This window comes from Canis lupus, chromosome 16 (genome assembly GCF_048164855.1).
Source record: "Canis lupus baileyi chromosome 16, mCanLup2.hap1, whole genome shotgun sequence".
Lineage (NCBI taxonomy): Eukaryota > Metazoa > Chordata > Mammalia > Carnivora > Canidae > Canis > Canis lupus.
The window spans coordinates 42,584,757-42,611,601 of NC_132853.1; the positions used below are offsets into that span (position 1 = coordinate 42,584,757).

General features: G+C 46.8%; 2 protein-coding genes across 5 annotated transcripts in view; one reads left to right on the top strand and one right to left on the bottom strand.

The window, feature by feature from the left end:
* The first annotated feature begins 4,162 nt into the window (after positions 1-4,162).
* HIGD1B (HIG1 hypoxia inducible domain family member 1B) lies at positions 4,163-6,771 on the top strand. 2 transcript variants are annotated; one of them, XM_072780912.1, is made up of 4 exons: positions 4,163-4,289; positions 5,146-5,296; positions 5,858-5,992; positions 6,627-6,771. In XM_072780912.1, the coding sequence occupies exons 2-4, from the start codon at positions 5,197-5,199 to the stop codon at positions 6,689-6,691; spliced, it is 300 nt and encodes a 99-aa protein (XP_072637013.1). In that variant the 5' UTR covers positions 4,163-4,289; positions 5,146-5,196; the 3' UTR covers positions 6,692-6,771. The 2 variants fall into 2 exon arrangements, with proteins under 2 accessions (XP_072637013.1, XP_072637012.1); XM_072780911.1 differs by lacking the exon at positions 4,163-4,289 and adding an exon at positions 4,779-5,056.
* Positions 6,772-7,241: 470 nt separating this feature from the next.
* The window catches only part of EFTUD2 (elongation factor Tu GTP binding domain containing 2), a 46,103-nt gene continuing 26,499 nt past the window's right edge, over positions 7,242-26,845 (bottom strand). For all 3 annotated transcript variants that reach the window (XM_072780896.1, XM_072780898.1, XM_072780899.1), the window contains exons 11-28: positions 26,596-26,720; positions 21,892-21,955; positions 21,425-21,515; positions 18,866-19,001; positions 16,780-16,907; positions 15,731-15,924; positions 14,233-14,344; positions 13,699-13,839; positions 12,944-13,045; positions 11,688-11,770; positions 10,822-10,908; positions 10,266-10,392; positions 9,977-10,064; positions 9,218-9,336; positions 8,956-9,050; positions 8,305-8,458; positions 8,050-8,157; positions 7,242-7,706 (exon numbers count right to left, since the gene is read on the bottom strand). In XM_072780896.1, coding sequence (XP_072636997.1) covers positions 7,611-7,706; positions 8,050-8,157; positions 8,305-8,458; positions 8,956-9,050; positions 9,218-9,336; positions 9,977-10,064; positions 10,266-10,392; positions 10,822-10,908; positions 11,688-11,770; positions 12,944-13,045; positions 13,699-13,839; positions 14,233-14,344; positions 15,731-15,924; positions 16,780-16,907; positions 18,866-19,001; positions 21,425-21,515; positions 21,892-21,955; positions 26,596-26,720 — 2,050 coding nt within the window. In that variant the 3' untranslated portion in view covers positions 7,242-7,610. The remainder of the gene's footprint in view (positions 7,707-8,049; positions 8,158-8,304; positions 8,459-8,955; positions 9,051-9,217; positions 9,337-9,976; positions 10,065-10,265; positions 10,393-10,821; positions 10,909-11,687; positions 11,771-12,943; positions 13,046-13,698; positions 13,840-14,232; positions 14,345-15,730; positions 15,925-16,779; positions 16,908-18,865; positions 19,002-21,424; positions 21,516-21,891; positions 21,956-26,595; positions 26,721-26,845) is intronic.

Here is a 26,845-nt window from a genome sequence, read left to right on the forward strand (position 1 = left end):
GAAGACTCCAGTGTGTCACTATTTCCATTACACATTTTCCAGGGTCCCTACTTGGCTGATAAAGTCAGAGTAGATTGTTGTGTCCTGGGGGATGGGAGAAAAGGCTCAGAGAGGTAGAATTTTCAGAAAGCTCCCTGTTGGCAACAGGAAGCCCTCCGGGGCCAGGGCCCCCGACTGGCTGGATAGTGAGGAAGCTTCTTGTTAAAGCAACTCTTGATTGCACGTGCTGATGGGGAGGCGGGTATTTGTAGCACTTCCCTCTCCCCAGTAATCCCCTGCAGTTTCAGTTGACCTGTGAGGCACATTATACTGTTTCTCTCAGCCACAGGGATGGTAAGGCAGATTTTTTTGTTGTTGTCAAAAGAATTTTTTGAATATGGTAATACAAGTAGTACAGAAGAACAGTAAGATGACCCCCACCAGTGCTTCCCTGAGCTCAGTTAGCAGTTCCTGTGTATTAATGAAATTTAAATTAAGGTCAACTTACTTGTAAATGAGGGATAGGTGAAGTGTGTGCAGGAGATGGGGGTTTGGGAGAAGGGTATGGGAGAGGACCTGTTCTGGTACTACCCATTAGGGAAGGACTTTTGGATGCACTTAGAACACAGTGGGCTGGCTCAGGAACTACCCTGCATTGGTAAGAACCAGTGCAGTAGGTGTACAGTCTTTGAATTTCTGGAAGTTCTCTCTGCCCAACTATTTGTACTTGTTTACTCATATTTCTAAGATGGTGTGAGAATGTGATGGTGAAATGTACATGAAGTCCCATTATTACTTGCTGTGTTAATTTTCCACTGTAAACTGGTCTATAGTGGTTAACATTATTGGTTGGATAGCTCAGCCATTTAACTTGCTGTGCCATCTGGCTGTTACTTAACCTCTGTGAGCCATGGTTTATCTGTAAAATGGGGATCATGAGATCCATCTGTTGGGGCTGTTGGGAGGATTAGGTAAAATATGTTAAGTGCCAAACCTTGTAGGCTCCTAAGGCATTAGTCCCCTCCCACAGTGTTCTTTAGAGGAGGCCAGGTAATTTGGATCTTAGCAAAACACTGCAAATCTCTGGAGCACCCATTCGTCATCTGATACAGGTGTGTCTTAATACGCAGTTCAAAATTGGTCCTTCACAAGACGTGATTCTACATCATCAGCATTACTACAGTCGGATGCAGTCTTCCAATCACTTCCATCCACATCCTCTTAGCTTTTTCAATAGGTGAGTAGTCTCCCCAGAAAGATTAGTGGTGCATCAAGGCACTTTCCTGGCCCCAGGCCTCTGGCTCTTGGGGCTGTCCTTGGACAAATACTGCAATGTCCTTTGAACTCACTGCCTGCTTTCAAGGGAGGGGATGTCCTACCCTCCCTCCTTACCCCAGGCACTTCCTAGAGGCTGCCTCAGCCTAGGCACGTTATCTGGAAACTTCCACTGCCCCAGCCTGTTCCTGTTTCCCCATTCCTGGCACCTCAAGTCCCTGAGACACTACTATATATGGCCTAATGCTTTCTCTCCTGCGATTCCCCCAGCCCTTCAGCCTGGGTCCTTCCAATTCAAACATCGTCTTCTGTTCTTTGTCCAGTTCATTCTTCAGCATCCCCTCACTCACAGCACTCCTTAGCTCAAGGCCCCTAGCTCCCTTGGACTATATATAGTACAGCAGTGTCTTAGATTGTGTAGCACTTCGAGTCCTAGCTACCCCCCACCCAATGCAATAGGGAGAACAAGACTGAAGCTTTTAGTTAGGGTCAGGAAGCCCGAGAAAGAAAAGAAACTTGGAGAGGGGCAAGGTTGTGCTGAATTGTGACCACTTAGAATATTGTAACCTTTCTATCTGTTGTCAGGGACTTTCCACCTCTCCCTCAGCCTGCTACCCGTTCCCTGACACTTGCTCATTTTGGAGGAAGAGGAGCAAGCAGTGTGCAGGGGAATTCTAACAATCATCTTATTTAACTCTTACAGTGATTCTATGAGTAGATGCTACCTCTATTTTACAGACATAGCATAGACGCAAAAGAAGGTTGAGGTTGGGATCCCTGGGTAGCTCAGTGGTATAGCGCCTGCCTTCGGCCCAAGGCTTCATCCTGGAGTCCCAGGATTGAGTCCCACATTGGGCTCCCTGCATGGAGCCTGCTTCTCTCTCTGCCTGTCTCTGCCTCTCTCTCTCTCCATCTCTCATGAATAAATAAATCTTAAAAAAAAAAAAAAAAAAAAAAAAAAGGTTTGAGAGGCATAAGACCAAGTATTCAGAGTGGTCATTCAAGCAGCTAACTGACCCCATGTCTGACTGTGGCCTACACTCTGGATCCATTAAATCTGTCTGCATCCCTCAATTAGACTCCTCTAAATTAGAATTTCTAGGAGTCTGACATGACCTGGAAGGAAAAAAGATTTACTAAGTAAATTACTAATGTAGAAATGCTTAAATAGAAATAATTATTGAAGACATGGCATAACAAAAATGTTATAATTTATCATAGCTGTTTACTGAAGTAGGACTCTATATAGAAATCTGTTCCTTGAAGTTTTAGTTACTGTGTGTTCTCTGAAGTAAAAAACAATTTTATTTCTTCTATTTCAAGACTTTCTCTCCACTCTACAATCCTTCTCCCATTAGTCCAGAGCAGTGAGATTTGACTTTAGGAACAGTTAAAATCTGGGGGTCTTCTGTTCCTTACTATGACCTGGGGCAAGACCTTTAACACAAGCCTGTTTTTCATCTGTGAAACGGGAATAGTACCTACCTTACAGAGTTGTGAGGATTAAATAAAATAACCTAATTAAAGCAATTAGCATATTTCTTCCCCACAGGTACTCAGAAAACTCATAGCAACTTTGTATATTACTCTTTTCTCCAATCTGGGCTGAGTTGCTATAGGAGCATCAGCAGAAGCCCAAGAAGGGAGAACTTCTCAAGGAAGTTGAATTTCACTTTCCATAGTTTGGCCTCTGTTCTCCAAAGAGCTTGGAGTTGATCTTGATTTTTGCTCTGTTTCATCCAGGCATTTCCATCCCACCTCTGACCCAGACCATCCATCTCTTGAGAATTCAGGCCACCATTGGGACCAGGAGAGGCAGCCCAAGAGAGTGTGTGTGAATGACTGGGAGGAGAGTTCCCATGGACGCTGGGGATATGTGAGGGCCCTGGGGAACTGCTCTGACCCTGGATCTCTTCCTAGAGCAGGGAGTGCTGGGGAGAGAAAAAGACATCAGCTGCTGGACGGACTTCCAGTGCTGAAAAGCCCCTTTAGACAGACACATGGGGCTGAGGATCCAGGGAATGAACAAAGGCCTGGGATGGAACAGGACTCTCCATAGTGTACTCCAATCTTTTTTCACTTGCTTATTGGCAAGAAGGTTCTTTCCTCCTCTTTTCTGAATCCAGGGTACCACAATTGATTAGCATTCCTAAACTTCAGCCTTGATGAAGAGGGTTTCTGCTTGGCCAGCCTATGGGAAGCAGGATAGAAGTACAAACTCTGGAGCCATTCAGACCTAGATTCAGATCATGACACTGTCATTTACTAGCTGTGCACCATTACATAAGTTAGCCTCTTAGAAGCTCAGTTCCCATTCTATGAACAAACTGCTACTTATCACGTAGAACAACTTAAAGGCCCAAAATGTAAATACCTCAAAAAAAAAAAAAAAAAAAAAGACAATATAGGTCTGTTGTCACCTCTGTCCTGAGTGAGCATCTTACCTGGAGTCAGTTTAAGGAGCCCTGGAGATGAGGAAATCCTAGTGGTTACAAACTGGATGAATCTCCTTGGTCCTGAGAGCATCCTTGAAAGGATCAAGACCCAGACCAGAGAGCCTGCCTCCCACAACTGGGGCTTTTTTTTTTTGGGGGGGGGGGGCGTTTTATTTGTATCCCACATTGTCCATGAGTGTTTGAAGCAGTATAGCTTGGGGGGGGGGACACACCCAGGATCCCTACCTGTCCTAGCCTCTATATTCCCAGCTCAGTTCTCTGTAGCAGGTCCCTGTCTGATCCAGCCCCTTACATCCATGGGAATAAACAGACTGAATCTAGTTAAGGGCTCCCACCATCTCATCTTTCATTACTTTTCAGTGCTTGTAACTCTGGCCTGGAACTCAGCAAGTGGGGGGTTAAGACTGATGCCCTGGCCTATCTCCTCCCCTCTCCATTCCTGACTTCAAAGTCCCCATTAAAGCTTGCTTCCCTGACCCCACAGTGGCAGCTCCATCATCGGCTTCTGGCCAGTTCAAAACAGCAGATGCTGAGCCCTGGCTGGGCTGCTCGCACTCTACTTTCTAGCCATCTCCTAGGGTAAGCACCAGCATGCTGAGAACCTGTGGGGCCTGACAGTCCTTGTTTCTCCAGAAGAGAAGCAGCAACTAGGAATAGAGGTCACCTCACACAGGGAGTCTGTCTCATGGTTAGACCTAGACGGCACCCCACAGGCAGAAGCCCTGGTCTGTGGACCAGGACTCTGGGAGCCTGTCTAATTTGCAGTCAGAGATGTTTACTGGGTTAGCAAGTAGAGCAACAGGGATCACGTACCCTGGGAACGAGGTAAGGGTTTGGCAATGGCAATGAACCTGCCAAGAGATGAAAACGGGAGTTCAGGGACCAGAATTAGTTCTGTTAGTACTAATGTCCAAAATCCATGCTAAATTATTCACAAATCAATGTCTAATCATTTTCATGTTTGGCTCTGGTGATTCAGTAACCAGTGCTGGAACACTGTCCGGTATGGCTCTGGTTCCCCGGGGCCAGATCCTGTTCTGTAGCTCCCTCAGGAACCACCATCACAGATTCAAGGCCAGTGGGGGTCCCAGGGCTCAAGGCCTGTTCCTCCCACTCTCATCTGTGGATTTTTCCAGCTGCTTTTCTTGATCCAAGGATCACACAGGGATACAGATGGAAGGGTGTGTGTGTGGGGGGGCGGCGGCGGCAGGAAAACCAGTGAAGTCAGAATGAGCTGGGGAAGAGGCAAATGTTAGGAAGAAATGGGAGAAATGGCACTCGTGGTCCAGCCATCTGAGACAAGGCACTTGGGACATCTTTTCAAGTAGCGGCTGAGTTGAGGCATGGTAAGAGAGGGTCTTAGCAGGCAACTCCCTCCTTTCTCCCCCAGACTGAGGAGAATTGGGAGTTCTTATTGTGGGGTCCCTCCTTCTAGGTCTGGGCTGAAGCCTCAGAGCCCCAGCTGCTAACATCTGGGGCCAGGATCATGTCTGCTAACAAAGGCTGCTGGGTACCACCTGAGGGTGAAGACAGTGTGTCTCAGAAGTTCCTGAGGAAGACCAGGGAGTCTCCACTGGTGCCTATAGGTGAGTAGGACAATAAGGAATGAAGGTGAGGAGGGGCTTTCCCTCAGAGATAAGGTCTCATCTTTTCAAATGAAGCGAGAACTCAAGTGTCATACCCACTAAGCAGTCAACAGCTAGGAGAGGAGTGAACCAGCAGCAGAGGTGCCAAGGGAGAAAGGGACATGCCTGACAATGAAATGAGGGAGTCTGGGTGGGTGGAGGTGGAGGCCAACTGCAGACCTGGGTGTGGGGACAGGTAGGGCATTAGCACCAACGTCAGGATAGGAGCAGTTTGGGATCTCCCAGGGCTTCCTTCCTCACGGCCTTGGGAGAGTATGAAAGTAGTTGGGGGAGCCAACAGAGATGATGGGAGTAGGAGGCTCAGGATGGGCTATTCATACGTACAGGGATCACCGGAGGGGGGCAGCAACTCGATATTCTGATGATGCCGGCCCCTTGCCATGTACAGCGGCAGGAAAGTAGGGGTTTGTCTAGATGCCCAGCTGCCTGGTGAGGGGTCTCTCATCAGGGGAGCTGTGTGGTTGGTGACTGAGGGCCAGCCGTCACGTTCTCTGCCCACAGGCTTAGGTGGCTGCCTGGCAGTTGCAGTCTACCGCATTTATCGGCTGAAGGCCCGTGGTTCCACCAAGATGTCCATACACCTGATTCACACCCGAGTGGCAGCACAGGCCTGTGCTGTGGGTGCAGTCATGCTAGGTAAGTGGCTGCTGGGGAGTGGGTGGCCCTAGGAGAACGGGACAGCTGATGAGGAAGAATCTGCCTGGGAGTCCTGACAGTTAAGGGATCGTGATTTCAGCCTCCGCCCCCTCCGGACGGCTCCACAGCAAGCCCTGGGTGAAGTCCTCAAGCCAAGCCATTTTAGGGGTTCCCTGTTTTACCTCCTGTCCCAGGGCCAGTGGGGATGGTACAGTTGGTTTCATGAGTTTGTCCTAGAGGTGAACAAAATCACACAGCAGAATGCATGCTGACTTTCTTTTCCTCTCTGGGTCAAGATTACTTACTAGCTGGGTGACAGCGGACAAATCCCTCCTCTGAGCCTCAGTATCCCTGTATACAGCATGATGATAAGCAGCCTGGCTTGCTGACCTCACAGATTGCTGCGAGGTTTCTCTGATAGGTGATCTATGTGGAAGGGCTTTGTGAATGGTCAAGGGGGGCGGTTTCCCTAGGCCATGTGGTCAGGTGCTGGCAGCAGCTGATGAGACATCGAGCAGAAAGATGAGCAGGGCAGCTGGACTCTCAGGGGAATGGCTGGAGTCAGTCCCAGGAGAGCCAGAGGATGCGTGCAGGGTTCCGTGTTATGGGATGTTTTCCCTTCTCCTTCTCGCAGGTGCTGTGTATACGATGTACAGAGACTATATCAAGCGAACAGCACAGGATGACGGGGAGAAGTAGGATTCCTGTAGGGCCTGGGGCAGCCAGAGCTTCTTCCATCAATCCCTGGCATGTTCCTAATAAAGCAGTTTTGAGGAAAACCAAGTCTCTTCTTCACATGGGGATACAGGAAGGTACTGGTAGTGGCTGGTGTATGTGTGGTGGTGGTGGAGGGATTAGAGAAAGGGCTAGAAATCAGAGTTCTGGCTCCCTCAACTCCAGGGCAAGGGAGATAGTTCAATGGGAATGGCCTCTGGTTCCAGAAGCCTAACATCTCCCAAGCCATCCCAGGTCCCACCCAGAAAAAGCATAACAGAAAGACAGGTGTGGGTGGGGAAAGGTGGAGGCAAGAAAGTGGCCTCAACATTCATGGGAACACTGAATTAAGAGGCAGGCATCCCTCTCACCACAGATTGCTGCCCTGGGGACCCGGGCAGGAAGACTACAGCTGGGAGAAGAGACACAGGAGACATATATTCAGAACCCAAGTGTCAGGACCAGAATACGCTGGAGAGAAGGGGATGAGGGGGAGGGGGAGGGGGTGTGGGGATGAAAAGAACAGAGTAAGGCAGAGGTCTGAATGTTCTGTTCAGTTAAAAACCATGTCTAAGGTCAAACTTGTACAAAAAAAAAAAAAAATTCCATGTAAATCCTGAAGACAGGGCCCCTTGGGGTTAAACACTTCGTCCCCTTCTTCTGAGCCCAAGCTCCACTCTGTTCCCTGGGAATGGAGCCAGGCAGAGGCCGCAGAGGAACCAGGAAGCCAAATATTCCTCCCTTGCTGGGACTCTGGGTCGGAGGGCTTGGGGTTGTTAAAAATGGCCATAGCAGCTCTCAGACGCTCGCTGACAACATGGGAGTCCGGGTCACACCAGGTCCCAGCTTTAAGTCCAGGATACAGCCTGCTGCAGGGAGCAGGGGCTGCCAGGAGTCCCAGCACTCACATGGGGTAATTGAGTACAACATCCTGCTTGGCGAGCTCCAGCAACATGGGATCATCGAAGAACTTGCTGATGCTTACATCCTCACTCAGGCCCTGCAGAATGGGGGCAGATGCAAGAAAGAGCCCTATGTGGTGGCCACCAGAGCTGGAGACTGCCCAAGACCTGTGCTGGAGGGGGAGGATGGTGGGAGATGGAACTTTTGCCCAGCTATTCAGGAATTGCCACTGGGGAGGAAAAGATGCTCCCTTCCCAGCCAGACTGGTCCCAGAAGGCCAGTGACCCGAGGCCTGTAAAGTTTGCACCTCTCTGCATGGTGTAGTGAACAGTTCTTTCAGTCTTTGGGAGAAAGGTCCCAAAGTTAGAAATGAAGAGAGATCCAACTCCTGCCAAGAGCCCTAGGATTGAGGGTTGACCATGGGCCTCAGGGATGCATACCTTCCTGCGACGGGTTTTGATCATGAATTCCCGGGCCAGGTGAGGAGCAGGCTGTGGCTCCAGGGGGCGAATGACAATGCTCTTGTCCAGAGGATCACCAGGTACAATCTAAAAAGTAAGGTGGTTATCGATGGTCTAGGGCTCTTCTCTAGGATGCTAGAAATCTCACTTGGGGCTTGGAAGGGGAACAGATCAGTGGAGACTGGCCTTGAACAGGTGGGAGGCGACCTTGGCCAGTCTGCACCATTTTCTCACCTGCCAATGGTGGAAGACAGATAACGAAAAGGCCTGCCCTTGGGTGTGAGTCCGTAGATCAGTCTCAAAGCCAAAAGAGTCAATGGCGGGGATGAAAGCTTTGATTGTGTAGAGAGGGGAGCCTGGGATGGGTGCATCCTGAGTCACATGCCCCCTGCGACAAAAAAAAACAAAACCTGAGTCCCTTGTCCTACAGAGACCCAAAGCAGAGAAGAGAATCTGGCCCCAAATGTACCACAACACAGAGTGACCACCAAAGAAAGAATAACCACAATCATGCTATAGTGGGTGGAAAAGGCTTGGGGCCCTCAGTATCATTTCCTGTGGCAGTCAAAGGGGCAGTGACTGCTAGGCAAGAGTGGAAACTCTGATGGGACAAGGTCCTATAGACATTCCCCCCACTGACACACTTCAGTACTTTCCCCAGAGGCTAAGGAGAAAGGGCCCAAGAAGGAAACCTCAAATTTGTATCTGCAGTGAAGCTGGGGATTGCCTCAAATCTTTCCTACTTCCTCTGAAAAACTAGCTCACTAGGTTTTAAGGAGCAAATATAGTGTAGAAGGCTCATCTCCTTCTACACAGGAACCCAGTTACCTCTTGCTGGGCTCCTGCTCTCTGCACCCTCCCTGACGTGCCATGCTGGTGGCTCACCTGCGCCTGGCCAGGACGGTGTACACAGCAGAGACACAATCTGCAGGAGCTTGGACCTCTACAAAGTAGTATGGCTCCATCAGACGAGGAGTGGCCTGCAGTGGGGCAAGATGAAAGGTTTCCTCAGCTTGGGGAAGGCTGACGACTGAGGACCTGGGTAAAGAAAAGGCTGGAGGGACTGTAGTCTTGATGCCCCCAAAGCCTGGACCTCCTGGACCTGCACTTAATGCCCTCCTGGAGCAGGCTGGCCCTACCCACTCACCATGAGGAAGGCAGAATAGACGACTCTCCTTGCTGTGGGGATGATTTGGCCCCCACCCCGGTGCAGGGGCTCTTGGGCAACCACTGCATCCAGGATCTTAAACTTGACATTTCGAATCACTGAAACAGAGATGGGGAAACTGCGGCGTGAGGAGCAATTGAGGTGTCAAGGGCCCAAGGGCAGAGCAGCAAAGAGCCTCTAGCAGCATGGGAGCTATCTTGAGGCCACAAAAGCTATGGCACAAAATCATCCTGCAGATGGGTGTTTTGATAGGATACCATGGCCTAAAGCAGAGGACAGAAGTTAAGCACACATTCTTTGTGTTCGTTTCAGGTCATGCCCAGACATCATAAAGCTTTCCTAGTTTATGTGCATTTTCTGCAGGTATTTAATTATTTCTGGATAGAGAATAAATTCAAGGAATTGCACATTTCTTCCCACTAAATCCAATCCTGGTCTGTAAACTATTCCAATACATCTTCCTCCTGATACTTCTCTTCAAACACATTTCTTCTCAGGACTGAAGAGCAAATGTCAGCCTAGAAATAACTGTATATCCAGGATGTCCCAAGCAATAGTACTAGGACAGGGAGAGAGGAGAGAGAAGAGAGGAGGCTGCCCCAGGACACAGGCTAGCCTTGTGTGCTGAGCTGCCTCTCCTGCCAGGGCCCACAGGTGAGCCTATTTCACCTCATATGCCCAGGCACAAGGAGCCTAGAAGACTGTAGCTGAGGACACAGAGGCGCTGGGGGAACTTACACTCATCACAGAGGGGCCCCTCCCTGGTTCCCCACTGGAAACCTTGAACAATGCTGTCCTTCACTGAGCCGAGAAGAGCCTTGTCCACCTGCACAGAACATGAGGGCATGTGTGAGCACACTGATCATGGCAACAACCAGAATTTAGAGGGACGAGAAGGTAGATATACTGGTAAGACGATTCACGACAAGCCACAACATACTTTTGGGGAAAGAAGTACACTTTGTAGTTTCCTCCACTCAATAGCAAAGAAAGCACCCCACATTGGCTCCCGCCAGTTCTGCTGTACCTCAGAGGGCAGGGTATCATCTACCAAGATGTTGGGGCCAGTGGCATCAGGGCCGAAAGCCCAGATGGAACGTGCAGCCAGCAGATCCCAATCGTACTTGGTCTGGAAGAATTCTCCCAATTTCTTCCTGGGGGAAGGAGGAGAAAATGGAGGTATCCTGTAGCTCTGCGATTATTACCTGCTGGGGTCACAGATTCTGCCTTCTTGGAGGACAGTTTGCTTCCCAGGACAGGTGGTATGAGAGACTCAACAAGTAGGCTATGGCAGCTGGTCTTTTTTTGTTTTAAAGATTTTATTTTTTGCGCATGTGAGAGAGAGCGAATAAGTGAGAGCATGAGCACACACAAGAAAGCATGTGCATGTGCTCCAGAGCACAAGCAGGAGGTGGGGGGAGGGAAAGGGCAGCAGACTCCTCATTGAGCAGAGAGCCGATGTGAAACCTGATCCCAGGACCATCATGACCTGAGCCAAAAAGAGATGCTTAACCAACTGAGCCACCCAGGCACCTGGTGCCTCAACCCCTTTCAGCTTTGGAACCAGGGCCACATTCTCTCACCTGTTCCACGTGATCTGGACCACCTCATTCTCTATGTCCTCGGCAAGGCCCTTCTCAAGAGGCTCTGCAATCATGGTAATCTTGTTCCTAGTCAGAAAGGAAATGGGTAATGATGAGGATCAGCAGGACTGGCAGAAGGGGCATTCCTAAGAAAAGGCCGACAAACCAGTGTTATCAGTAAAAGTGAGAGGGCCAGAGAAGAGCAAAAAGGGTTCATCTTCTGTCTTCTTTCATTGGAATCTATCACTCTTTAAAAAAGTGAGGTCTGGGGATGCCTGGCTGGCTTAGTCAGTGGAGCCTGCAGCTCTCGATCTAAGGGTCATGAATTAGAGCCCCATGTTCGGTGCAGAGATTATTTAAAAATAGAATCTTAAAAAACAAAAAAGAACAAACAATAAAAAAAAGTGGAGCTGGGCAGCCCCAGTGGCCCAGCGGTTTAGCGCCGTCTTCAGCGCCTGATTCTGGAGACCCGGGATTGAGTCCCATGTCGGGTTCCCTGCATGGAGCCTTCTCTTCCCTCTACCTCTCTCTCTCTCTCTCTCTCTCTCATGAGTAAATAAATAAAATCTAAAAAAACAACACAAAACAAGCCAGTGGAGCTGCTAAGACAAATTTAAGATGATCATATTATACAGAAACAAGTGGCAATTAGGACACTCATCTTTAGGGTACCTCTGGCAAAGAATCCACAGCATCACATCTACAGGCCTAAAAGATGAGAGCGCTAGCATAAAACTCAAGCATTCTAAGATTCCATCCCAAGATTTAGGAGCTCTCTATTTCTAAAGCACTTGTGAACAGGGTGGATTGGGGTGGGGAGGAGAGTGTCCCGTCAGTCCCAGGGTCACTTGGACCCCACAGCTCACTTTTTATTGGGCGTTTCAGCAAAGCACTTGAGGGAAGAAGTTTCCACCACTGTCTCACAAAACGTGACAACAGGGTCAGCCACCTGCGAAATGGAATAAATTGTCAGGCAAGGTCTAAATTTGTCGGAAGGACAATCTTCTGACAACGGGAATCCTGAGTTCCCCTTTGCACTACCTCTGCAACAACTCTCTGCTCTTATCGGCAGCAGCAGCAAGTACAATAGTGGGCAAAGAGTCTGTGCCAGTGCTAAGAAGCCTGAAGAAACGCAGCAGAGTATGGAGTTTATGTTCCTTAGTCAAGACAAAGTGTGAGTCGAACCTGGCCCTAAATGATAGTCCCCGAAGGTCTCTTTTAACATCCGTTCAGCCATCCCACTGCCATTCACTGAATACCTCCCATGGCTCTGCTGCAGCTGGCAGTAGGGCCTGCCCGGCAGACCCCTGTTCCATTCTCAACCCCTGGCTCTGGGTAGCACAGCTCCTCCCCGAAGCTCCCACGTGGTCCACTACTGGGGAACTCAGTATCTCATAGAGCACTGGTCCCCCGCACATCAGAAGGAGTGTCTAAGACAGTTATGTGAGAGCACTCACTCCCACTTCCATGGGGGCTAGGAGAAGATATGTGTACCAATTAGGAGACAGGAGTCATGCAAAGCACACTTCAACTGAGAGGCCACATCATGGCTCGAGAGCCAGTCCTCACGTCCTGAAACATCTACTGAGCCCTAATCACCAGAGATGGGTTAACTATGTAACTGTTTTCTTAACAAAAGACTGAGAATCACTTCTGCTTGGGAGCCCTGACTTGAAACATTTGACTTTAAGAATAACCCTGCAGAAAGGGGCAAACCAGATCCCAAACACCTTCCCATATAGGGAGCAATAGGTCATGTTTTTCCCAAACATGTCTCCTCCCCTAGTGCCCCCCTCTTCCCTCAGGTCTTCCAAGGGAATCAAAGGTTTGGCTGCTCATAAAATCAGTCTGGAGCTGAGTGTCAAGCTGCTGGACAGGCAGGAGCTCAAGAAAGGAAAACATCGGGATCCCTGGGTGGCGCAGCGGTTTAGCGCCTGCCTTTGGCCCAGGGCGCGATCCTGGAGACCCGGGGTCAAATCCCACGTCGGGCTCCCGGTGCATGGGGCCTGCTTCTTCTCCCTGTGCCTGTGTCTCTGCCTCTCTTTCTCTCTCTGTGACTATCATAAATAAATAAATAAAAATTTAAAAAAAAAAAAAAAAAGAAAGGAAAACATTGATTTACCTTGATGTCGATCTCTGAGTACATCTTCCGCAAATCGTGCATTACACAGTCTAGGTAGAGTTCCCCAGTACCCAGAATCACGTGCTCCCCAGACTCTTCCACCTGAAACACAATAGCCCTGGTGGTCATGGCCTAGACCTCTGTGCCAGCAACAACTAGCAACAGAATCAACGCTAGGGCCTAGGAGGCGGTGCCCAAATGCACTATTAGAAAGGCACTGCTCAACATCAGTTCTAGCTTCTTCAAGGATCAATGGAGAGCAGGGACTTATGAGTTAAACCTCAAGACACGTAGACCATTCAGAATAGTGCTACTAGGCATAAGGTCACCAATTTATTCCCGTCACAACTCCTTAGGGAACACCCTGCCCTATGTCTATGGATGTAAGTTGACCCTTTAGCCCAGGCCAACTACTCTGAAAAGTATGCTAGATGGCTCAAGAATGTAGAAGGATCAGAATGATTCACTTTTCCCTCTATAATTTCTGGGAAATCAATTCGAAGTGTATTCTCCAAAACACATCTCTTTCACATTGAAAGATACTAGGGAATATGAACACACCCATGTGTACCTTCACTGTGCCCCATCCCCCCAAACATGTCCTGCTTTCAAATGATAGTACTAGACAGGAATACCTGCTCCTGACATAGGCTGTCAGAAGCAGCAGATCAGAGACACCTGGTGGACATGAAGCAGTGGGCAGCACAGACCCACAGGCCCTGGGGCTTGGTAGCTCCTGCAGGTCCTGCGCATACCTTCGTGGTGAGGGATGGATAGCTCTTGTTGACCTTGCGCAGACCATCCAGCATCTTGGGCAGCTCTGAGGGATTGACTGGTTCCACAGCAATCTTGATAACAGATGTGGTGTTGAATTTCAAGGGCCGGAAAATCTGAGCCTGATATTCAAAATGCAAAAGAGTGAGGGCACCTGGCCTGAGTAGGCACCAAAGGTGCAGAGGTCAGAGCAGACCATTCCCCAACCAGGAGCCATAGTGCTGCTTATAGGCAGCCTGAAGAGCCATTTATTCCCATGCATTTTGGCAGAACAAAGAGAGAGGGAAAGATAAAAGGCCCACCCCTCCCAATTCCTAGCATCCAGGGAGAGTATAGGGAGAAGAGAGCAGAGTCGGATCTAGAACACTGAGCTCATGCTGAGGTCTGGAACCAGGAAGTGGCCATGACTGGGTTAGTACCCTGATAGTTCTGCTACTGGTTGCTCACGTGTGGTGTGGCTCTATGTGACATCCTAGCTTAATAAACTAATCCCGTTGCCTTTTTAAAAAATCTACCTCCTCATTGCCCCGGGGTTCAGTTATAGTTGCTGTCTTTACAATTGGTTGATCAACACCTTCAATCAGAACCCAGTTGCCAGCAGGAACACGGTTCACCTCAATGTGGTACCTGGAGCAACAGAAAAGCAAAATGAAGAGTGCAAAGCACTGAGTCAGGAGCAGGGGTGAGCCAAACAGACACATTCCAGGACGGGAAGGATACCATAAACAATCATACAGCCTCATATATGTGGACAGGCGACCCTTGAACAACACTGAGGTTAGGGGTGCTGATCCCCCATGCAGTTGAAACTCCATGTGTATGTCCTGACTCCTCCCAAAACTTAACTACTAACAGTCTCCGGTTGGCTGGAAGTCTTACTGATAACAGACAATAAACACATACTGTGTGTTATATGTATTCTATACTGTAATTCTTTTTTTTTTTTCATAAAGAGAGAAATTTGGCAAGAAAGTACACGAGCAGGGGGTAGGGAGAGGAAGAAGCGACGCGGGGCTCCAAGATCATGACCTGAACCAAAGGCAGACACTCAACCAACTGAGCCACTCAGGCGCCCTCTATACTTACAATAAAGAAAGCTAAAAGGAGAAAATACTAAGTAAATAATAAGATAAAGAAAATACGTTTATAGAACTATAGTGTATTTATTGAAAAAAAAAAAAAAAAACACCTCACAAACATATTAAAATGGACCCATGTAGTTCAAACCTGTGTTATTAAAGGGCCAACTGGAGATACAAATTAATTAATTAGCCCATGACAGAAAAACGCATGGTATTGTAAGAGGACAAAGAGGAAAACTGAATTCCAGTTGGATACTAGTGGTAAGCAAGGCACTGCGCCCAAGGGGTAGAATGTAAGGAGATGCCAAAAGCATCACAGAAAACACTGTGACTGTCCTAGCTCATCAATCTTCTGCCTTCTAGGGAACGGGTGAATCTGGAGTGGGGGAAGGGGCTGGGGGCCAGGTGCAGCAGGCAACATCAGGAACACAACTTCCTGCACTCTGCTTGCTGGCTGAGAAGCCAAACTTATGAACTCATGAGCAGCCCAGAGGTTCAAGCTAAGTCTGATTCTGCAGATGGGGAAGCTACAAGATATCCAGCAAAATCTTCTATCTTGGTCAAAGAATAGTCAGTGGAGGCTGGGAGACAATTTCGTTTGGGAAGAAACACAAAGGTTATGACTTAGGAACACAGAAGAGGAAGAGGATTAAGAGTAAAAATAGAAATCCTGCTACAAAGTTTATACAAGCCTTCAAAATGTGAAGGCAAGGCTCTTGGCATTATCCCAATAGTAGTTGCCTTTTGGCCCTAGCAACTCTGGGTAGTAAGAAGTAGAAGTCAACAGATGTGAGGGAGAATGGGCTGATCTCCTGCTGTAGGGGGGGCCATGAAGCTGCTGTGCTTCCAGGGAGGACCACTTCTCCCAGCTCCTGTGGCAGCTCCAGTAATAAGGCCAAGGCATACCTCTACAGGTGATGGTTGGCATTACCTGGCTACGGAGATCCAAAGACGGCCCACAGTGCATATCTGGGAGTCCTCCTCATCTTCCAGGGTGTAGTTCTCCCCCAGGACCTTCACGGGCTGCCCAGCGTGGATGGTGCCACTCAGTACCCGGCCAAAGGCATGAAACTGGACTCCATCATCTGTGCTGTACATCTTGGTAGTGTGGCACATCAGAGGACCCTGGAGGTGGGGACAGAGCATAGGCTCAACCACACATATTCCCAGGGTAAATGCCATGGTCTCCACCTCCCTTGACAGCAATGACATGGGCTCTGTGAAAAGCCCAGACCTAGAGGAAGATGCGTCAATCTCCTGGGAAATTCCAAGCCATGCCCTACCCCCTGCTTAGTATATAGATGTCACAGGCATAGTAAAAAAAACCTCTTTTCCTGTTCTCTAGGGAGATGTGGGCAATGGCGAAGAAAAGCAGGTTTAGGATGCCAGACTGGCACTGCATTACAGTACAAGGTTATAAGACATGCTTGCCTCACATTCCCTCTGAAAACATAACTCACAATTTTCAACTGGTTGTATGTTTATGCTGAGAAACTAGACTAAGGAATGACTGGGAAAGACTTTTATTTTTTAAGTAAGCTGAACGCTCAATGTGGGACTTGAACTCATGACTCAGAGATCATGCTCTACTGATGGAGACAGTCAGGTACCCCTGGGAAAGATGTTTTTTAAAGCCCAAGACTGACGAGGTCAGCTACACTTGTTGAATCTTTACTAGTTCAGGTACCATGCTGAACAACTATAATACTTTCCCTATCTCATTCAATTCTTATAACAACCACATACATATTTTAATCCTCATTTTATAGACCACGACTCTTAGAAAGATTAAATAATGTTCCCCAAATCATACCACTAGAAGTGGTAACACCAGGCTTTGAATTCAGGTCTGTTTGACGTTGCTCATGGGGAGTGAGTAAAAAGCAAGGATGGAAAGACGGCATTATTCTTATGACCAGAAAACAGGGGACTCATACAGGAGGGGACAAAAATCAAGAGAAATGGTGGGCTTTCCCTTACGTCAGGGTCACAGTCGCTCATGGCCTCGCCGAGATCAGAATCTACACCACCAGTGTAGGTATGCTCAATCTTGGGCTTGGCGCCCACCTTTGGAGAGGGGATATGCTGCACACACATGTCCACAAAGCCTGTGGAAGGAGAAGAGCAAGCCATTACTATACACTCTCACAGGAGTAAGTGAGCGGCTTGAGGTACGGATCTACTTGTGATTTCCAGAAAGCTAAAACTGAAAAGACTGATTTTCAGCTCTTCAAGTTATAGCACCATGAGCTCAGAGGGCAGTACTATCTTACTTTCCTGGGAGTATGTTCTAAAAGATGTCACACTGAGGCCAGGGAGGAGCAAGAAGCAGGGCTCAGTGGTTGCTTGGAACTCAGCTGACAAAAATTTTCAAGTATCTCTATGAATCTATAATCTTATTTTTTTTTAAAGATTTTATTTATTTATTCATGAGACACACACACACAGAGAGGGAAAGAGGCAGAGACACATGCAGAGAGAGAAGCAGGCTCCATGCAGGGAGCCTGACGCAGGACTCAATCCCGGGACTCCAGGATCATGCCCTGGGCCCAAAGCAGGTGCTAAACCGCTGAGCCACCTAGGGATCCCTGAATCTATGATTTTTTATTGAATATGAGCACTTACACTAAATTAAATAAATATTTCATCTCTTCAGATCTACTCAGAACAATCCCTGAACTGATTCTTTCCCTTTGGGAAAGACTGCACACGTTTCTATTCTACACATGTATCTGTTTCTTTTCTTTTCTTTTCTTTTCTTTTCTTTTCTTTTCTTTCTTTTCTTTTCTTTTCTTTTCTTTTCTTTTCTTTCCTTTCCTTTCCTTTTCCTTTCCTTTCCTTTCTCTTTCTCTTTCTTTTCTTTCTTTCTCTCTCTCTCTTTTTTTTAAAGATTTTATTTATTTATTCATAGAGACACAGAGAGAAAGAGGCAGAGACACAGGCAGAGGGAGAAGCAGGCTCCATGCAGGGAGCCCGACGTGGGACTGGATCCTAGGTCTCCAGGATCACACCCCAGGCTGCAGGTGGCGCCAAACTGCTGAGCCACCAGGGCTGCCCTGTATCTGTTTTTCTAATGGCTAATGAGCCATGCAAGAGAGGATGACCTCCATTAGTACCTGGGGGAAGGCAGATCTGTTTTCAGTTGGTATCTCCTGGTCAGACTGATGGCCACCCAGGATGTACTACTACTAGAATAATAATGATAATAATAGTAAAAGTAATTTTTACAATAATAATTATTATCATTATTATAGATTTTATTTATTTATTTATTCATTAGAGACAGAGAAGCAGAGACACAGGCAGAGGGAGGAGAAGCAGGCTTCATGCAAGAAGCCTGATGCAGGACTCGATGCCGGCAATCTGGGATCAGACCCTGAGCCAAAGGCAGACGCTCAACCGCTGAGCCACCCACATGTCCCCAAACTACTAGAATTATGCACTTGGAGGATTCTGACACTTAATTCCCACCAGACTCAGAATCAAGAGATCGCTGAGGGGACAGGGACCTTAGCTGTTACCTTCTACACCTCCTTTATTTTACAGCTGAGATATTCGAGTCACAGAGAATTGGGTGGCTGGCCCAGGTTCTCACTACATGGAAGGGTTGGGGCCATTACAGAGGCAAGACTTGGATCTTTTCTTAACCAACCAAGGGCTTGGTTTACTATATTACCTGCCTTCCGTGCCACTCAAATAGAGGATACAGGAGCTCAGGGGAAAGAGAAATCTGAACTTGGTGCTTTCCCCAGTATTTCACATCACTCACGAGTCTACTTTTCTGACTGCTCCCTGGCAAAAATACTGCTTCCCCATTTCCTTTATTTGCACGCTCCTCCTGGTAAGGAAATTTAATTGCTTCTGTTTCCCAAGACAGAGTTCCTGGTACTGTCCACTGAAGAAGAGAGCTAGGTAGAAAATCCAGGTGCTATACATCCAGCCTGTAGTTTATCTGAAATAACCTCACATCTCTGAACACCACTGTGGGATGAGGAAAAGATTCTCATGATACATGTGGCGGAACATGATAATGTTGATGGGAAGGGGCCATGAGCTCTTTTGTTACCTGTGAACTCTCCAAAGAATTTTTTGCAGACCAGCCTGAGCAGGGGGCGGATATTTAGCTTCAGCTCCTCCTTGGTCAGGTGAATGCCAAGCTCGTCCAGAGTCCTGGGGAGGCTGGTGTCCACATCACCCACAACCTGTATGGGTATCAGATACATCAGCTGTAATAGGTTTTTTTTTTTTTTAAAGATTTTATTTATTCATGAGACAGAGAGAGAGAGAGGCAGAAACACAGGCAGAGGGAGAAGCAGACTCCCTGCGGGGAGCCCAATGTGGGACTCGATCCAAGGATCCTGGTATCAAGACCTGAGACAAAGGTTCAGCTGCTGAGCCACCCAGGCTTCCCAACCACATCAGCTGTAGTGACAGCCTCAGTGTGGTACCTGCTAAAGAAGGCAAGGAAGGCCAGAAGGCAATCTGAAGGGTCACTGCACTAAGTTCTCTTCTATAGGAAGAGCTTTTGGCAAGGACAACCATTTGGTTTCAGGGAAATCTTTGGTACCCACTCTTCAAACCAACCCCAGGTGAGAAGGGCTTGCTCACACCAGGAACGCCTGGGTGGCTCAGTGGTTTAGTGCCTGCCTTCAGCCCAGGGCGTGATCCTGGGGTCCATGGATTGGGTCCCGGTATCGGATCCTGCATCAGGCTCCCTGCATGGAGCCTGCTTCTCCCTCTGCCTGTGTCTCTGGCTCTCTCATGAATAAATAAATACATACATACATGCCCACACCAGCCAATAAGCCTGGCCCTTTCAGATGGACCTTCAGTGCTGCCCCCTGGTGTCTGAAAAGCAGCATCTCATCCCAGTCAGGAAATCCCTTACTCTTCCCTATTTTAGAGACTTCTCAGATTTAGAGGATCACTGCACTGGAAGGAACCAAAAAAGGTCACCTGGCAGTCCATCTGTTGGTAGGGCAAGGCCAAGCTAAATCATCCTCAGCAGACTCAAGGTCTCTACTGAGACAGATTCTATAAATTTCTTTTATTAATCCATTCCAGTCTGACACAAGATACTCCGTATTTTTCAGCACTAATAAATTTTAATCATGCTCTTCTGTCTTGTTGCTATGTTTTCCTTTTTGTCAACTGGAACACACACATTTTGTGTATATGTGTGTGTCCACTGTGCACAGTGCTTATTAAACATCTGAATATTTTATAACTGTCGTGGAAAAAAAAGGCTCTGAAAATTCCCATACAATGTTATCCTTTCACTGCTGCCTTTAAGGTAGCACAAATTCATGCAAATGCAATCAATGCCATACTCTTTTCTTTGAAGCATCTCACATGTTTACATTTTTTTTTTTAAGTCATGAGAGACACAGAGAGAGAGAGAGAGAGAGAGAGAGAGAGAGAGGCAGAGACACAGGCAGAGGGAGAAGCAGGCTCCATGCAAGGAAGCCTGATGTGGGACTCGATCCTGGGGCCTCAGGATCACGCCCTGGGCCGAAGGCAGGCACTAAACCAGGCGCTAAACCGCTGAGCCACCCAAGGATCCCATTAACTACATCCTTACCACCAGTGTCTGATGCATCCTTTTTTCTTTTTTCAAGTAAGCTATATGCCAACATGGGGCTGAAACTCATGACCAGAGATAGAGTCACCTGCTCTACCAATTGAGCCTGCCAGGTGCCCATGATCATTCTTTTCAATCTGACAAACATCATATACATACACGCCCAGAAAAGTATTAAAAGCAAGCTCAGGGTAGCCTGGGTAGCTCAGCAGTTTAGTGCCGCCTTCGGCCCAGGCCATGATCCTGGGGGACCGGGATCAGGTCCCACGTCGGGCTCCCTGCATGGAGCCTGCTTTTCCCTCTGCCTGTGCCTCTCTCTCTCTCTCTCTCTCTCTCTCTCTCTGTGTCTTTCATGAATAAATAAAATCTTAAAAAAAAAAAAAGCAAGCTCATACAGCCATTCTTTTAATGGATGCAAAATACTTGAAATGTGCCTAATTCATTTAATCAGATTCTCATTGGTAACTTACTTTTAATTATCCCCCCTTGTGTTAAAAATAATGCTTTAACGTACACATTATATATATGTAAAGCCTGGAGGACTTTCCCAATTATATTTGTCAGTCAAATTCCCACAACTGAAATTATTAGTTCTCAAGTGTCTTTTTTAAAAGATTTTATTTATTCATGAGAGACACAGAGAGAGAGAGAGAGAGAGGCACAGATACAGGCAGAGAAGAAGCAGGCTCCATGCAGGGAGCCCAACATGGGACTTGATCTCGGGTCTCAAGGATCACACCCTGGGCTGAAGGTGGCGCTAAACCACTAAGCCACCTGGGCTGCCCCATTTTCTTTTGAATAGACAAAATATTCACATGAAATTTCTCCAGTGCTTTTATCTTGTGTACCTTCCCCCTTCACTCTGAATTCAACAGTGTTTAGAGAACCATAGTGTCCTAGATCTAGGAGACTGGTGATCAACTATCCTCATACTTAGTAATACAAAACTGAGCATGTTTAGGGGAAAGGGAAGTGGGAGTTCCCTAGCTTTTCCACTTTGTGCTTAGAAGGGCAGCCCTGAATCAAGAGGCCTGACACACTCACCTGAGCGAGGATCTTATAAAGGGGCTCCAAGATAAACTCCACGAAGCTCCTCTGGGAGCTGCTGGTTGGGGCCTTTTTTGTGAACTTTCGTCTAAGGAGGAAAAAAAAGAGTTATGGGTGACCCAGCACGGAGAAGGCAGTGTCACTGACCCCAAGGGTGAATCTTCTAAGTTCTGAATCTGTAGGGTCAAGGGAAAGGAATGTGTGTATGATCATAACATTTCCAAAGGGATTCCTGAGAAGACATATGGCTATGACTCGCACGCATGCCCGAGCCAAGCTGTGAAGCCCTCAAGAAAAATATCCTCATCCTGCTAGGAGCTCATGAAGCCAATTCACTTAGAGGAGGAAAGATGTCTGTTCACGTCTAATAAAAAAAAAAAGTAGGTTTTAACCTTAGGAACTCGGTTCTCACTTCCTGGGAAAATGGATCCCCCTCTGGAGTGTCATTTTCCTATTCTACTTACGTTTTGGGGTTGAAGTAAATGTCACCCCAGAGTCTTTTAGCAAATTCCTGGTAGTTAATGTCACCTATAAGAGAAGAGATACAATTATAATCTACCTAAGTACTGTTTGAAAGTTTGTTCCAAACAAACAAACAAAAAAGAAAGTTTGTTCCAGGTGAATAAGTGGTTTACAGCTGAGTAATTCTAACAGCTTCCTTTCCAAGGTCCGGACATTTCCTCCTACCCAGGCAGGCAGACAAGAATATTGAGGCACAGACAAGGACAGGACTCCAAAATTGACAAGACTATGCTAGAGCCAAAATGAGCACCCAGGTGACTACATGTCTAGAGAGCAAAAAACTGAGCTATGGACAAGGGAATGGTTTATACTTTTTCCTTCGATAAAGCAGGCTCAATCGCCAAAATGCTATGCTCTGTCTGCCCCTAAACCCCATTCCTTCCAGAAGTGGAGCTTAATGGCTCCCTCATTCTTTCCTGATCTACAGAAGCTATCTGCTTCCAGTGTGGGCAATCTCCCAGCTGCAGTGCCACGCTAAAGCTCCAACTAGCCCTCAGCCTCTGGAAGGCAGATATCTAGTCCTCTGGAGAGAAAACACCAAAGCCAACCTTTGTCTCATCTTTTACCAATTAATCCTTTTAGTTTGATTGTAACCTTTAATTCTGGTCAGACTGAGCTAAGCGATGGTGACTTAAAATTCAAGATCTTCTCAGTCAAGGGCTCCTGTAACAGTCAATTGGATCACTGACATCACCAACTAACTCATGAGTATTTCTATCCAGATGTCAGACTGTTCTCTCTCACTCAAGATGGTATAAAGGGAATTTATCATCTTTTCCCTAAAGCTATGCTTCCCTTCAGACTATTCTTTCAGTGAGGCTACCTTTGGCACCTTGTCCAAGCTCAAAATCTTTTTCTTCCTCACTATGTTAACTACCAAATTTTTCCCTTCCTTCTCACATTAGTGAAACTCTCTCCTCTGAACTGCTATGTCTTTTACACACTTCCATTACTGCACTTAATATATGGTACAGCATACTCCCTGGACTGAGCTGCTAGAGTGCTCACAGGAACCAGGCCCAGTGTGCCACTGAAAGAATAGGTGAATGTCTCCCTAACCCAATTCCTCCTTTCCAATTTCATGGATAACAGGAATCCAATATTCACAATTTTGTACCGGAATATTGGCAAAAAATTTCTAAATGGGTGTTCCTTCCTCCACCCTCTCCTCTCTCTGGCCTATCTTCCATCAGCTTTGCACTCATCAGCCCAACCTAATCTTTGTTTTTATTTATTTTTTTAACATAATTTTATGGCATTTTTTCATTTATTTTATGCACATCATTCCTAAACAGGTTGTGAGAGAGAAAGTGGATCCTGAAAAAACATACAGACGCCAGGACACTACAGGGGCTGTGACTAGGATACTAAGTGGCCTTGGGACATGAATTTCCTGTCTCTTTTGCTTGAGGAGGAAGCTGCCAGAGGAGGAAACCATTTTGGGATACAGGTTTTTGTTCTGCCCAGGGGCACCATCTCCTTCTTTGAGGACTTTTGGGGTAGATGTTTGAACGGGGGAACAGGGTGGAGGAAACGTTGCCAAAGTATACAGAGTCAGGAAGTTTTAGATTGGCCACCATGCAGAAAGTCTAGCTTCTGGGAAAGGAGAATTAGTTGAGGCAGCTGATTTGTGCAAGAAATCTTCCACGTCCCACTTCAGAGTGTCCTCTGCATGTTTGGTAAGGAGGGTCAGTGCCTCAGGTTAAGTGCGGGGTAGCCTTATGCAGGTACCGTCCCTGATGGTTAAATTCAGCTCATGGCCTATGCCTGTCCCTCTAGGAAAGCACAGGTTCTGTCTGCATGTTTCAATGGTTGACTAAACCAAAAGAAGAGTGTTTTAGGACACGTGAAATTCATATTTCGCTGCTCATAAATAAGGTTTCATGGGAACATGGTCATATTCATTCACTTACACATCATCTGTGACTGCTTTTGTGCTCTATAAGGGAAGTTAAGTAGTTGTATAGTTGTGACAGAGACCATGTGGCCTACAGCCCACCTCTATCTTTAATAGCTCCCAATTGCCAACAGGATAAAGTCAAAATTCCTTAAGCTGGCATTCCAAACCCTCCTCAATGTGATACCAATTCAGCCTGCCCACAGTTTTATTTCACCTCTTCTCCTAGGTGAAATGGTCCAGTATTATTAAGCAAGCCATGGGTCCAAACCACTTGCCTCTGTGCCTTCTTGCCCAACGCTGTGAGTCTGGAGTTCCCAGCTCCCTATTCTCCACCCGTCCACCAAACCCCATCTCCTTCCAAAGTTGATGCCAGACACTGTTCATCACTGTGTGGGTTTCTGTCAACTGCCTGGACAGAGTTCCTAGAAGTCACAGATTGTTCCCTACGCCCTGCCAGATTCTTAGTTTAGAGGACAAGGCATCAACTGTGGCAGTAGGATGTAATGGAAAAAATCCCAAGTAGATTCTAGTCCCAAGCCCATCAGTAGGTTCTGCAACCCTGGACATAGTTTCCCATATATGAAATGAAAGGGAAGGACTCAATTATCTCTGATATTCCTTTTAAAGCTGACTTTCTAGAAGCCCATACATGGCTTTCATCATGATGATGTTAGAGCCCATAGCTGGCTCCTTTGTAAATGACAGTGGGTTCCAAGGATAGGTGATACTCTTGAGGCTTAGGGCCATTTTCAATCAGAAATTGAATCATTAACACATTGTAGTTACAGAAACTCTCTTGGGTTTTGCTTCACATGCTGATATAAAAAACATTCAGAAACCTGCCCAGATGAGTTTCATTTGTTGTCCATCTATTTTCTCCTTTTTATTTATTTTTTAAAGATTTTACTTATTTACTTACTTACTTACTTACTTACTTACTTATTTATTTATTTATTTATTTATTTATTTATTTATTTATTTATTTATTTATTTATTTATGAATGAGAGACACAGAGAGAGAGAGGCAGAGACACAGGCAGAGGGAGAAGCAGGCTCCACGCAGGGAGCCTGACGTGGGACTCGATCCTGGGACTCCAGGATCATACCCTGGGCTGCAGGCGGCACTGAACCAGTGAGCCACCAGGGCTGCCTTATTTTCTCCTTTTTATTTTTTATTTTTATTTTTTTTTAATTTTTAAAATTTTTATTTGTTTATGATAGTCACAGAGAGAGAAAGAGGCAGAGACATAGGCAGAGGGAGAAGCAGGCTCCATGCACCGGGAGCCCAACGTGGGATTCGATCTGGGGTCTCCAGGATCGCGCCCTGGGCCAAAGGCCCGCGCCAAACTGCTGCGCCACCCAGGGATCCCTATTTTCTCCTTTTTAAAAGAGTCATCTTGGGCAGACTGGGTGGCTCAGAGGTTTAGCGCCTGCCTTCAGCCCAGGGCGTGATCCTGGAGACCCAGGATCGAGTCCCACATCGGGCTCCCTGCATGGAGCCTGCTTCTCTGTCTGCCTGTGTCTCTGCCTCTCTCTCTCTCTCTCTCTCTCTGTGTCTCTCATGAATAAACAAAAATCTTTAAAAATAAGTAAGTAAGTAAGTAAATAAATAAATAAATAAATAAGCTAGCCATCTACAAACAACTAAAATATATGTCTAATGATAAAATGGTTAAATTATAATACATTTATATAGTGGAGCAATAGGCAGCTTTAGAAAATAATTTTTAGAAATGAATTTTAATAAAATAGGCAAAATCTTATAATCCAATTCTGAATGAAAATTTATCTTGTGTTATATATCGGTTATATCTTTCTCTATAAAATGTGATCTCATTTATGCAGAATACTAAACAAAAAAGAATTCTAACAAATGTTTGCAATAGTTATGGTAATTAGGTTAAGGGTGAATTTTGCTTTCTTGACTAGATTTTACTATATCTTCTATTTTTCTACAATGGGAATATAGTAAATATGTACTTTTTTTTTAAGTTGTATTTGCCCATTTTTCTCACAAAAGCAAACAAGAGAGTGATGAAGGACAACTGGGTGGGGTGAACAGAAACACTGGAGCTCTAGCGCCTGTCAGCTGCGAGACCTTTCACAGAGCCTCTCCTCAGCTCTCAAGACGGGGTGATAATGACCCCCTTAGGGGGTACAGCATTGGACACTCAGGACATGGTTGTTATCAGAATCTGAGGGAACTGGGAGGCAAGGATGTGGGAGTGCCAGAGTCTCCTGAGTGGGGAAGTGGGTCCCGGGGCTCTAATATCAAGGTTCCAAGGACTGTAAAATCATTCAGCTGAGCATCCCAGAGGACTGCAAATCCAATGTGAGCTCTTGAGTAGGCCCACAAAAGTTGATGTACCTAGATACGGTCAGAAAGACAGCTAGAAGCATCAGTAGTGAGAGACTGTATCTTTCAGAAAGGTCTGAGAGGGTTTTGTGGGCATGGGCCATTCCTTTTGGATGGTATCTCTCTCACATTGGGAGAGATTCTTATTCCTATAATGATTCTCTCTTCACCCCCTTCTTATGCAGGCACATTTATTTTTCTGTTCTTTAGAAACTACTTAGCCAAAACAAAGGGTCTAGGGGTCAAAGAGAGTGACAATAATAGTTGTGACAGTAACAGTTGATAAAATGCTCCCCCAACAGGGGACTCTGGCCATTTCTAAACTCTTCAGCAGGAAAGGCACATATGACTCTGGGGAAGCTGGGAGGCGAACTGCCAGGCAGAGCTTACCGAAGGTGTCAGCATAGATCTTGGCAAAGGAACCCAACGTGAAGCAGATGCTATACTGGGAGCTGGAGAAGCAGACGTTGCCCAGGAGTGGGGAAAGGATCAGATTCTCATCAGTGGAATACATGCTGAAACAGAGAGAGTTGTGAGCACAGAGCCAGGCTGTGCAGCAACACTGACACAACGACCAGTGGGGAAGGACAGGGACTCAGGGTCACGGCTTCTCTACAGCCCTTGTCCTCAGAAGGGGCTC

Bases quoted from the DNA above. Each gene is read 5' to 3' on its own strand.
- HIGD1B (XM_072780911.1), top strand. The intron at 5,297-5,857 runs GTGAGTAGGACA...CTCTGCCCACAG, and splicing joins GTCTCCACTGGTGCCTATAG to GCTTAGGTGGCTGCCTGGCA. The intron at 5,993-6,626 runs GTAAGTGGCTGC...TCCTTCTCGCAG, and splicing joins TGTGGGTGCAGTCATGCTAG to GTGCTGTGTATACGATGTAC.